Consider the following 13,440-nt stretch of genomic DNA (forward strand, 5'->3'; position numbering starts at 1 on the left):
TGATATTTTATGATATAAACAAATTTCTTTTTCCAAATGTTCGTGTATAAAATTCAGTATGGAGACATTCAAAAGAGTCGGCGGCCATCGCACTCACGTTAGCATTCTAAAAAATTTTGGTCAATAAAGCTTTAAAAGTTTCTTGCTTATTGGTGCTTGTCGTTTTAAATCTTGGAAAAGCCTCCCTAATTTTTTATATAATTAATTTTGTGGACACGATGAAAGCTTGGTCAGCTCTACACAAAGGCTGGCCCTCATGTTCCATGCCCCCCGTTTTGACTTCGGCGCTCCCTCCTAAATCAATTATCAACCCCCACTAGATGGAAAATAATATAAAGAAACTTATAGAGTAAAAAATTAAATAAAAATAGTATAATAAATGAATAATATTACGAAATTAAAAAAAAAAGTGCCGACTTAGGTGCGAATTTCACTTGATGGGTGTCCTGATAACGCAGCTGGAGATCTTCAATGTGGCTCTGTCTCCTTAAGTGTTGATTTCTTCATTTGTTTTAAATTGAACACGGCAGGTACGGTTGTACTTTGGACGTATCATTTTCACATTTTATCCTTGTATTCATCAACCCAAAAGAGATTCCACTAAATCCTAATTTCTACCACCTAAGTTCATTGTATAATGGGAGAAGGAGAAGCCATTCTTGATGATTAAATCCAGATTTATGAACTATCTCGAAATAAAATAGGTTGGTGATTCTTGCAAATTTCAATTCGATCATGAGGTAAAAATACAGATCTGAATATCTCAATTTTAATGGTTCAAATCGCTCTACAAGCAAACTAAAATAGGTTTGGTGATTCTTGCAAATTTCAATTCCATCATGAGGTAAAAGTACAGATCTGAATATCTCAATTTTAATGGTTCAAATCGCTCTACAAGCAAACTACAATAGGTTTGGTGATTCTTGCAAATTTCAATTCGATCATGAGGTAAAAGTATAGATTTGAATATCTCAATTTTAATGGTTCAAATCGCTCTACAAGCAAACTATGCAATATAGCATACGGTCGAGCAATATATCAATTCACTTGATTAATTTCACATGCTTCGTCCTCAATGACATCGGTGGTTTTTTTTTTTTCATTTCTTGTAGTCAATGTAAAAAAATCGGGTAGTACTACTACTTATTTAAAGGAAAGTGCATGTATTTTATCAGATTTTATGCTGTGATTATTAATTCTGTCCATTGAATTGGAGATAAGTAAATCTGAACAGGACATGGCTTGTTCTTTTATCCTTTAGTTGGATGATCCCTAATCCAAGATTAATGAGGAGTCTTCATGGAATTTAAATTGAAAAACCATATTAGCAAGTGGCATCCTCTTATTAATAAAAAGATTAAAATCTTCCACATGATGTCAATTGTCAGGCCATCTTAGTCTTATTTCCTTCATTTCATTTTCTTTTAGTTTATTGAACAGTACGGCACATGACACTGCCTCCATATCAGCATCTTCATTATCAACCCTTCCAATCTCACGCTCCTTTTATATATTCAAGCTCAAAACTTCAAACCATCTCAATCTCACAAATCAACGACGTTCGCTCTCTCCTTCAATCCAGGCATTCTCCATCCGAAAGCCGACGAGTCTTTTGGGGAGAGAGATACTGAGATGTCGATCTCCTCAAGGGGGCCGTACGGCTACTCGAAGATGGAGAAGGAAGACCCGGAGGAGGCGAGCCACCGGAGGGCTCAGTTCTTGATCTACAAGGCGTTGGAGAGAGCCGACTGCGAGTCTGCTCAAGCGAGGCGGCCGTCCTTCTTGCGGATCAGGTTCTGCAGGCTCAAGATGAGGGTCGGCAAGAGGTTGAAGAGGATGAGGAAGGGCATGCTGCTGACGCTCTCTCAGTCCAGGGTCGGTGCTTACAAGCAGAAGATCGTGAAGCAGATAAAGAGGAGCTGCCTGCGCTTGTTCAGACTCGGAGAGAGCACCAAGCCCAGCATTCCACATTTGCTCATATGAATCCAGTTTTCCGACTCTCTCCTAATTTTTCAGATTTTGCCCTTCTCTATCGGGACTTATTGTCTGTAAGGAAATAATACAGTCATTAATGTCATGAGATCATTCGCCTCCTTAAGCCCTTTTTTGGAGATCGTAAAATTATAAATTATCAGTCAAATGATACGTTTCAGTTCCACTTGACAAGCAATTTTGCATCTAGCAGCCCAAACACAGAAGCACTGGCTATGAGCAGCAAGACAAGTTGCAGAAGAAGTGGAAAGTTTGACAAATAAAATGAGAGGCCATCTCTAATACGAAAAAAGCACAGGATTTGCAAATAACTCTAAAGATAAATCATTTACTACGATGATACGTGTTGATTTTGAAATATGTAATGAGCCATCGGTTGATAAATCTCAATGACATGAACTGCATTTGGTCTAATGACAGGATATCTAAGAGGGTTTTCATGACGTGTTGAGCTCAATCTCATTTAATAGAAATAAGAAAATGAAGATTAAATTTTCTTTTTTAATTATGAATGCAGCATTTTTATGTTTAGGAAAATCACCAACCGTACTGCGGAATAACATCAATCTAACATGGAGATTCAATATCATGTAAAAAAGAAAATTGTATTCATGGTTTGAAAATAGGTATAGAGGAGGCAAGCAAGACATGGGCGGCTTCTTTGTCATTATCATGTGTCTCTGACGACAACATTGCGAGCCTGTAAAAGCCATGCATTCCAAGGTCACTTTCGCTCTCTTTTTGTCGGATCTAATCGTTTCCACCAGCCTAAACCTAAACCCCAGGAAAAGGTCAAAGTAATACATGCATGTACTGTCCTAATCTCCGGAAAATTCGCATTCTCCCCCGTAAATTTCCCCACCATCCGTACCTCCTTTGCCTGTACTTTTGTCCCTCCGGAAATTACTTGTCGGCTTCGATGATACAGATGGGTTGATTCGATGAAGGATAATAATTGATGGTCAGCGCGGCTAGACCAAGAAACTTTTGAATATTCCGTATTTTTTGACCTAAATTATGAAGGATGGGCAGGCAGGTCATCATTATTGTTCCCTGTTTTATGGCATCTTTCTTGTTTATATTTTCTGGGGCTCCTATTAGAAAGATAAATATGCTGCCGAGGCACTAAGGTTTAGCATAGGATTCTTGGTCGCATTAATTGGATTTAAGGTAATATAATCCTACATAACATGGGGGTGTACCGACTTATGCATGTTCTGCAACAAGATCTGCAATATATACACGGGATTGCTTGTGCTGATGGTTTCTATATTAGTCTAAGCCCAATAGCACAACTCAAAGTCATTTTCTATTTCTGCTTGGTCTCAAAAATCGTATCCTATAAGGTTACGTTTGGCAGTCGGGATAAAATTCGGGATATGATATAATTTATCATATCCTACGTTTGGTGCTCACTCGGGATATGATAAAGTCGGATATAAGGGGGGATATAGGACGGGATAAAAATTATCATGGGGGAGGTGGGATAAATGTGGATATGATTTCTAACGTCCATAATAGGAAAGTTATTTTTCTTGAATAACAAATTTATTAAATTAACAAAATTGAAATTATATTTCAATATAAATAATATTTGAATTCTAATTTAAGAAAATAAAAATAAAAAATAAAAATTTATTTTTAATTAATCTTATTTTAATTCTATTTTATAATAAACATTCAATCTATAAATTAAATATTTATATTTATTATATATTTTAGGTATTTTTGTATTTTAAATATGTTAGTACAGTTTACTATTTGATAAATTTTTATTAAAGAATGATGAAAGGGAAAAAGAAATAATAATGAAAATAATATTAAAAAAATAGGAAAAATAAAATAAATAATAAATATAAATAAATTAAGGAATAGTGTTACGAGATATTTTCACCATATTCATTTATGAACATTTAGGTTCATTTATAATGATATGCCGTTTATATAAAAAAATAAAAATGTACATGATGTGAACATATCCGACTTTAATACTGTGATTCACCAAACACTGGACGGGATATAAAAAAATCCCAGGACTTCATATCCTATCCTATCCAATCCTATCCCGATTAGAAATTCGGACGACCAAACGTAGCCTAATTTATTAGAAGATGGCAGCATATCGAGAGCTAACATTGCTTAAACCCACACCGGTTGACATTTTTCTTGTGCTTGGACCGGGTCCAATAGCAAAAGACCTTACTGACTCTTGTGCGAATATTGCTGGGTTCATTTGATTCCTAGGCCCATGAACGCGTCCAGTAGCAAACACAATGATGCATAAACACCGGATTTTTAATGACTATGATCTGATGACAATGTTGTTTAACCCATCGAGGACATAATTAGAACCCGTTTAGCGGCGTAGCGTGAGCTCGATACGTCCTAATTGTCACTCCTCATAGCACCAACCTGCTATCAAATGCATGTCATGTTTTGGCAGGTATGCTGCTATGAACTGATCCTCCGTGGCCTAGAAGTTTAAAGTTTATGTGAATCTTGCCTTCTTTTTCAGTCATCTGTAACATACACGATTTGCGGCCTTTTGACTAACGTCACATATCAGCTAGTTGCAACAATCAACAGGGAAGATGACTGATCATTAGTTGCAGCCAAGTTTTAGAATCTGTTTATCCACTTAGAAACCAAATTGGGATATGCAATTGCATTCCAGTTGAATCCCGATACCTCTGCATTTTCTGTTTCAAGAAAGACAATGACATCGTGGGCAATGACCGACTCGTCACGGTTATTGTTCGTCAGGCATTTATATGTTGAATGGTTCATTGCCATTGGGCTAACAGTGCGTGCAGGTTATTGGCTGAACAAAAAAGTTAGATGCCCTCGAAATAAGTTGGCTTGGCCTTCATAGCGACACTAACCGAGTTGACTAAATTAGAGGATTAGCTCTTCAGGAGGGGCTTTTTCTTGTCTTCCCATTTGTCCAAACGTCCTTTAGCTTTCTCCACCTGAAACATGAAACAAACAACCAAAGCCCTCTATTTAGGCGTATTCATTTGAGTCGCTTGCTGGCTGGTAAGACAATTATGCATGTAAACATGTCTTTTTAACTATGTAGCTGTCTCACTGAACAGTCAAGTGGATGAAAGTCAGATGAGCTCAAGCCCAGTGGGTCAAGAGCCTAGTGAAGGACATGCATAAATGAAATGGCCCGCTATTGATGTTAACTCCAAAATGAATTTTTGCTGACATTTTTGCCTGAAAAATTCATTTTAATCTAGATTTAAGAAGTGATCTCAAGTTGGACGATGAACTGTGACGCTACTGTGAAGCCTGCAGACAAAAGATCACGCAGCGTGACTTCCCATTTGAGCAGTGATTCAGGCGTTTTGGTAAATCGTTCGTATTGGTAGACTAATAGTTCAAATGACATCACGGCCATGTCATTCAAAGCGACAACGCTAAAAGCTATACGATCACTAAATGCTGATTTGATGAAAAAGATAGTAAATTTGCATTAGAGTTTACCTCTTTGTTCCAGTCTGCGCGGTATGTGACCCAAATTAAAATCAGAGTCTGGAGGGCCGTACCACCTATCATACCCGACCATATTCCCTGCAACCAAAATCAGAAATCACAATGATCGGGCGTTCGATCTCGGTAGCTCTTCAACTGCTTAAACAAAGCAAATCGAACGTATATAAAACGATGTTTAATGGTGAGAGGATTTCACCTTGGCACCTAGGTCGAACTTAAATCCAAGGATGCAACCAATTGGAATTCCAACCACGTAATAACATCCCACGTTAACGTAGGCCACGAAGGCTTGCCACCCACATCCCACGGCGACCCCTTTGATTCGAAATTCCAAATGTTAGGTAACGGACGCATGAACATATGACTTTTGACAGAAAAGGAAAATGACAGACATGAATTTTATGGTTCACACTTTCCACATTCAAAGTTTCCAATGTACTACTATTTCTGGGGGTACGTATGGTTCGGGTTGGGCCGGTCCATCTCCTAACCATAGGACCAACCCACATAGTGTTGGTTCTCAATTTTTGGGACCAAGAATTGATTCTATTAAATCTAGGACCGAGGATCGGACCAATCCAATGGGTTTGGTCCAGTTCCAAGGTCAACCTAGGATCAACTGATAATTTTTTTTGTTTCATTTTTTGCACTTCCTAAAACGGTGACCGAGGATTGGACTAACCCAATAAGTTCGGTGACGAACGAGGTCAACAAAGAGGTGTGAGCATCGAGTGGGGTGAGTGTTGAGCAGTTAGTGGGGGTGATTGTCGAGTGTTGAGCGATGCAAGCAACCGGTAGCGAGGGAGGTGAGTGTCGAATGGCGAACGAAGAAGTTGTTTCTTTCAAATTTGGTAAGTTGAAGACTAAGATGACAAATAAGACATAAGAGAATAAATACTAGAGGAGGATACCATAAGGAGCTATTTATGCCATGAGAACTCCTCAGAGAGACATTTTCTTCGTTTGTAAATATGGTCGTGGATAAAAAAAAAAATTATAACTAATATATTAGATAAATAATATTTTATATAGTATATATATTATATACAGTTATGGTTGATCCGGGTTAGACCGACCTTAAACTCCTAGAATTGAAGATTAACTTGCACAGTGTTGGTCCAGAGATCCTAAGACCGAGGACCGACCCAATCCCCGTGGGAACTGGACTAGGATCGCCATGGTTGGGCTAGTCCAGGGTGGGTCCAAGGTTGACCCTAGACCGATACTCACCCCTAACTATTTCCTCTCCTGGTTTTGAGCTGGTACTAGTAAAAGACATTGATCTTGCGTTGGATAGGCATGATTGAAGCTTGGATATTTTGTTGGTTGAAGCTTTCTAATTTGACAGGATGATGAAGGTGTATCAGATGTATGATCTGTACCAGCTCAGAGCAGGCCATTTATTCTATAACCACCTTAGCTCAGACTGGCCATTTTAATGTGTCAGGGTCAGGGTCAGGGTCAGGGTCACTTTAGCTCTTCTTGCTCGAGACAATACAAGCAAGCCCATCTGAACGAGTTCCTTGGGCTGTGAGAATCAATTAAAGAAATGACTGGTGACACCTACTTTCACTTTTAGAGAAAAAGAGCATCAGCTTTACGGCGGCAGATGCATGAGGATGACTAGGATGCAGTTTCAACCATGGTCTGCATCATGTGTCGCCGATCCAAATCGAGAGATTGAACTCAGAAGCACGCTTCCCTAATTTTTCTTATCAGATACCAGAATCATCCGCTTGTATTGTGAAGCGATTCCATATGAGAGTGAAACACTAGAAGTGTATTGGAGTCTTAAAAAAATTTAGCTTACCGGATAAAACAGGCTGGACACCATTGAGGATGAGAGTGACTGCCAAGTATGGGCAGAGTTCAGAGACGGCATTGGCCACTGTCTCACCTTCTGTGAATACATAGCTGATTACATTTCTCAGTGCCATCACTATAATCGCTTCAATCACAGCAATTATGAAGGAGACCAAGTTCACAATCACCACTGAGAATGCTGCTGACTTTGGATGCCCCGCCCCTAGTTCATTTCCCACCCTCACGCTGCTCTTACATGATACACATGATTAGTTAACCTCGAATAATCAAGTACCACAACTTTATAATTAACTGGACCTTTGATTTTTCTCTCTTTTCTTTTTTTGGGTAAAGATGGAGCTGTAAGTATATATCTACTTTTCAAAATGATTGAATAGCTCATTGTACTATTGGAAGAGTAATGTGCATTTTGATGGATGGACTATGACTTTGTAACATTTCGTCTGTAGATATTAGTCTACAATGTGCGTACATTTGACTGATTTTGCTTTCAAAATACACATATTTTGTGCAAACTAGCCTGTGTAATCGAAATTTACCCCGGTCATGTATTCTATAAAAATCATGCCACAAAAAAAGGTACCTTGCAGCAGCATTAAACCCCACGGAGACCATGAACAACAGTGCTTGTATTGCCATGCTGCACAACCGAAAAACCATGCTTTCCATTAACTTTTACATCTCAAAGCAAAAAATGATCTACATGATTTCATTTAGTGAATCATTTTGTCCATTTCACTTAATCGGAAAGGAAAAGCATAGAATAGGCAAGAAAATAGCTCGAAAAGCAAGCATCAATCAAAGTGCTGTCATCCTTAAGTTCTTGGTCACAGAAAAAGCTATGCACAATTATCAGTTTCTCATACCGTCAAAAGTTAATTTCTCTGATGCTTTTCGGTTAGAGATTGAAATGAGGGATAAGCAAAGCTTTCAACTAACAAGTTGACATGCTGATGCTTTATTCTGGCATCAATTATGAGGTTGAAGAAAGGCTTTTAGCTGAGATAAAAAGGTAAAAGACAATTGAACAGCAGAAATTAAAGCTAATATCCTTTTCTCTGATCTCTTGCCACTAAGAAACAGAGAGCTACTAATGGAACCCACATTGCCTTATCCATCATAGTTAGATGAATATATTCTAGGAAGAAAAAATTGGAATAAGTTCTCATACACGGGGAACAAAGTTGGTGGTCATTATTCCTACTGTCTTATATTCCGTCGGCAATCTTTTAGCTTCTTTATTTTTATTATATATTCTATAAACTTCATCTCTCATATACAGTGTATATGATAGTATACATGTCTACTCGACGCAGCTATCTATTTGTACGTTTGCCCTTGTTGCCACCCACCCACTTTATCTAAATTGCTGATATACAGTTGGGAAGCGTTTGTCCAAACCTACTTGACATGCTAGGGGTCCAGGACAAGTCGTGGACAAATTCTCTTCCACAAAAGACCAAAGCTAAACATGGTGTTTGACAAGAAACTAATCTTACTGACATCACAACCCATGACCAAGACACCCGATTCCTACAAGCCAAGATCTGCCATACCAAAAGTAACAAGATGGCAGATTGTCTACGCAAAGAGTTTTGCATTTAAAAAACATGAATCGCACTTCCATTCTTCTCATGCATGAGTTGTCACCTAATCTCAACACTAGAGCATAAAATTTGATTTCACATAGAAATGATAGTTCTTCACACATTACGAGAGACTTCGAGACACCCGAGCTCATTAGAACTTTCTAAGGTAAAACTAATGATACTCAAAACATTTTACATCTGTTTTTCGACGAAAGAGCACATTATTCGATCATGTTGAAACATTTTGGTAATGAGGTGAAATACATGAATAACATACGGATATGATTGCATTATACAATTTATTATCCATAATTTCACACGATATGCATACGAAGGACTGAAATATTTGAGACAAAGATCTTTTAAGGTCTTTTAGGTATGCTCGACTCTGTCTGTCACATCTGCGAGGGGACAAAGCATGATAAGCACACTCACCAAACAGCCAAAGAGTCAAGGGCGAGCTCGGGGTCGGGAAGCAACCCGGCGATCAACACCAAGATCTGGAAGTACCAAACCTCGAGGCACAGCATCACGGCGGATGCAGCCGAGAGCTTGAGGAAGTCCCACAGCCCCGAAAAGGCTTGCCAGCTGAACCCCGTCCATGTCTGCTTGCACTGGCGGCTCGTTACTATGTAAATGAACTGGGCCCCTACTATTATCCACCATGACAAGCTCAGTACCAGTGATGCACCTATCACAGATAATCTCACAATCACCCTTGAGTATTTGTAATAAGCATAGGAAAAAGCTAGAAGCAAAGGTTTTTCTAAGTTGGTTTTGCTTGAAAAATTTGTCACGGTTTGGAGGAAATGATCATGTTCTATGGACGTCTATGGAGTATCTACCACCGGCGACTTCAACAATGGCCTTTCAAAACTTCCGGATCATCACGGAATGGATCTACCACGACCAAACAAACGACTCCGGGCATAATTGAAAGAGAGGTTTTGGCACTATTGGCTGGAGTAAGTACTGGGTACTTTCAAGAGTCATGTGATGGTCATCTTGGACTGATGAGAACCATCCAAGAAGTACGTGCATGAGTGCCGCTAGACGCTATGGCCGTTGGAAATTGTAATCCATTTTATCTAAAACTTTATAGAAACTTCAAGATTGATATTAGCTAGAAAAGTCAAGAAAAATCCTTAAAAAAGAAAATCTAGCTTAAGCGGCAAAGAAAAGTGTAGAAGCACAAATGTACAAATCTCTAGAGGAAGAAAGAAGAAAAGGACAGCATTCAAGAGAAGTCTAGAATCCTCTAAGGCGGTTGTACTTAGTCGGTGGAAATGCCTATAAAAAGGCCGTAACTCCTCCACCAACACTTTCTTCAACTATTGTAAAATTATTTTCGTAAACTAGTGAAACTATCCTTGTCTCATACAAATTTATATTTATCCCTTAAACTGTCCTATCTCCCCCTTGTCTGTCATCTACAAACTATATCATACACTTGCACACAACATCACTAACAAAAAACTATAACTAATACCAAAACCATGCTTCCGCACGTTCACATCCAATTTTTTTTAACACAGCCAATGCTACACGATATTCCAGGACCAAGTATATCTACGTAGCGCCAAAGTAATAACTCGTTCAAATTACTCCTGTAGGGACTATGGATATCATCGTGAACGTCATATCTCGTGGGAATCCATCCACTTCTCACGAAGCATCCAACTCTAAAGAGAATTTCCTGCACTCTCTCTCTCTCGAAACTCACCTATCAACCCTAGACCCAACTTGTACACAGCTAGCCAACTTAGCAAGATGTGAACACAGAGCGTGGCCGCCGAAATGTAGGCGCTGGGCCGGACTATGCTTTGTGCCTGGAGGAACTTTTGTATGGGGAAGTTCAAGGCGTAGCCGAATATCTGCGGGATGAGGCCGTACACGTATACTGCCGCCGCAGACGCCACTTCTGTCGATTCTCCGAGCAGGAGCAATATGGGCTTTGACAGAACGAAAATGATGGTGAGCGGGATTCCAGTGGCGGTGAGCACGACCATCGCTCTTTGCATGTAAATGCCCATCATATCGTATCGGCTTGACCCGTAAGCTTGGCCACATAGTGTCTCCACGGCACTTCCCATCCCTAGCTGTTACAGAAAAAAGACCAATGCTAGGTTATCTCGATTCATCAATAAAATTGAGAATGTTAAGGGACATTACAAAGTCCAAGGATAAAGGAGCTTTATTGCATTGAGCCAATGAACTTTCCAACCTAGGAGACGAAAAATGTCAAAGAGGGTTTTAACAATTGCTATAGCAAGTGAGTAACTAGTAATGAAGTAGTGTTTTGGGAAACAAGAAGATAATTTTTTCTTCTTTGACAAAAGAAGAAAAAGAAATTCCAAATGTTGGAGATGAACGCTTCACCTGCTTAGGAAGAAGATGAGTTATTAATGGAAAAAATAAAGTTTCAAACTCTATCTCGATGTATTGAAACTCCTATAGGACATCATAATTAAAATAAGAAAATCAAAGTTTTTACATTAGCATTTTGGAAATGAAATGAATGTTAGGTTAAAAGTCATTGTTACATTGGAAAATTCAAAGTACTTATTTGTAGAAATTGATTTAGCTATTGGCATGAAAGTAAGTGGCTCGAAAAGTTGGGCCAATTCCATAAAAAAACACAAACTTTAGATGTCATCCCAAATTTGGCCCAAACTTTATTTTCTCTAAAAAAAAAGTACGAACTTTAGGTGTTATCCCAAATCTGGCCCGGAGTTTATTTTGTCTAAAAAAAAAGCAAGAACTTTAGGTGTTGTCCTAAATCTGACCTGAACTTTATTTTGTCTAAAAAAAAAGCACAAACTTTCACTTGTGTCCCAAATCTGGCCCTCTGTTAATCCTCATTCTATAGTCATCCAACGTGGCATTTCCACGTCAGCAATAATATCTAACACAGCAAAACAATGCTGCATTCGAGTGTTTGGAAGAAGTGTTAAAAGTCTGTCCTCCAATGAAGTGAACTTTACAGATGATTCTCATGGGAAAAATAATGTAGCGGCTTCAGTTCCAGGGGACGAGGCACATAGCTAGGGCCATTAGATCAATTAATAATTGGCAAGCTGTTTGCAATGTCAGAAGTTGGGTTGGAAGCAAAAGATTACATTGCCTTAAAGCGAGATATTAAAAGCGTGTACATCTTGTAATTAAATAGAGACGTGAAGCCTATTTGTAATAGACTTATTTTATTTTGTCTCGAATAAAATTCGGGCTAGATTTAGGACAATACTTAAATTTTGTGTTTTTTGTTTAGACAAAATAAAGTTCGAGCTAGATTTGAGACAATAATTAAAGTTCGTGTTTTTTTTTTAGACAAAATAAAGTTCGGACCAGATTTAGGATAACACCTAAAATTCGTGCTTTTTTAAGGAATAGACCCCCGAAAAGTTAGAGAGGTGGGTTTTGTAGCTACACCAACCAAAAGGCCATAGGCAAAGAGTCGGATCCCACTATTGCCGAGATTAGCGGCGGCGAGCTCGAGGTTCCCAATGTTGCGATGGGGCGAGCGATCGAACAAAATATAGACGGAAGAAGAAAATAAATCAGACACCGGATTTACGTGGTTCAGTCGTAAAGACCTACGTCCACGGGGAGAGCAGCAGCGAATTTCACTATAAATCAAGGGATACAAGGAGATTACACACTCAAGTCACTCAAACACTCTCTTGGTGTTTCCCAAGCCCCAATTACACCCAATAACACACACAGTGTTTAGCCAGAAATTCCTCAAGAAATAATCTCTCAATCTCACAAAGGAATTACACGCAAATCTTACCGCAAGATTTAATTGGCTTTAACACTAAACCTTCTTGGATGTAATTCACGACAAAGAAAATCCCTCCCAAGTACTCAACAACGAGGCGGTGCTTCAAGACCAATTCTTCACGATCAACGGCAGAACACCAAGCACTCATGTGGCGCTTCAAAACAATTTGTGATCCACAACTATCACCCATGGCCTTAAGTCTATATATAAGTAAAACCCTTATTCTTTTGCCAACTTCTCATAGGATTTTGTTTCCTATCCAAAACATATCTTTGTATATTTTAAACAAAAAATCCAAGTCCTAGTCAAAGTTGGACTTTCCTATTTTAGCAACCAGACTCTCCAAAGCAGATTCAAATTCGGGAAGTTGATCTTCGGATCTTCTTTGCTCGATTTCGAACATCCACAACATATCCAATTCGGAATATTCGTAATTTTGCATTGGGCTTAAACTCGAGACATATTTTCAACAATCTCCACCTTGGCTCGACGTTTGAGCCAAATTACAATCGCTTCGTAAAAATTCAAATTCTGCTGCTACTTTCCCATAGCCCCCGATGGGCTCAACCGCCATAGATATTATCCAAGTTCAAGCATCGCTTGAACTTCGCCATAACTGATGATCTCATCAGAATACCAACTCCACATGCACCTTTAAGCTGCTCATGAGGATTTTCTGACACAACCTCCTCAACCGCAGATAAAGCAAAACCATTATTGCATCCATATCTATCAGGAGATTGAATACATACCTTG

The 13,440-nt window shown here is 38.8% G+C and overlaps 2 protein-coding genes across 2 annotated transcripts; one reads left to right on the forward strand and one right to left on the reverse strand.

The window, feature by feature from the left end:
• Positions 1-1,632: 1,632 nt before the first annotated feature.
• Positions 1,633-1,983, forward strand: LOC104430380. Its single transcript, XM_010043113.2, has one exon. It carries the CDS (start codon positions 1,633-1,635, stop codon positions 1,981-1,983), a length of 351 nt encoding a protein of 116 aa, XP_010041415.2.
• A 2,789-nt stretch (positions 1,984-4,772) lies between these two features.
• Positions 4,773-11,144, reverse strand: LOC104442912 (protein DETOXIFICATION 40). Its single transcript, XM_018872094.2, has 7 exons — positions 10,627-11,144; positions 9,339-9,594; positions 7,898-7,954; positions 7,301-7,539; positions 5,687-5,805; positions 5,482-5,568; positions 4,773-4,961 (listed from the first exon to the last, which is right to left on the reverse strand). Exons 1-7 carry the CDS (start codon positions 10,994-10,996, stop codon positions 4,896-4,898), a joined length of 1,194 nt encoding a protein of 397 aa, XP_018727639.1. The 5' UTR covers positions 10,997-11,144; the 3' UTR covers positions 4,773-4,895.
• Between the last annotated feature and the right edge of the window lie 2,296 nt (positions 11,145-13,440).

Source organism: Eucalyptus grandis, chromosome 4 (assembly GCF_016545825.1).
Source record: "Eucalyptus grandis isolate ANBG69807.140 chromosome 4, ASM1654582v1, whole genome shotgun sequence".
NCBI classification, from domain to species: Eukaryota; Viridiplantae; Streptophyta; class Magnoliopsida; order Myrtales; family Myrtaceae; genus Eucalyptus; species Eucalyptus grandis.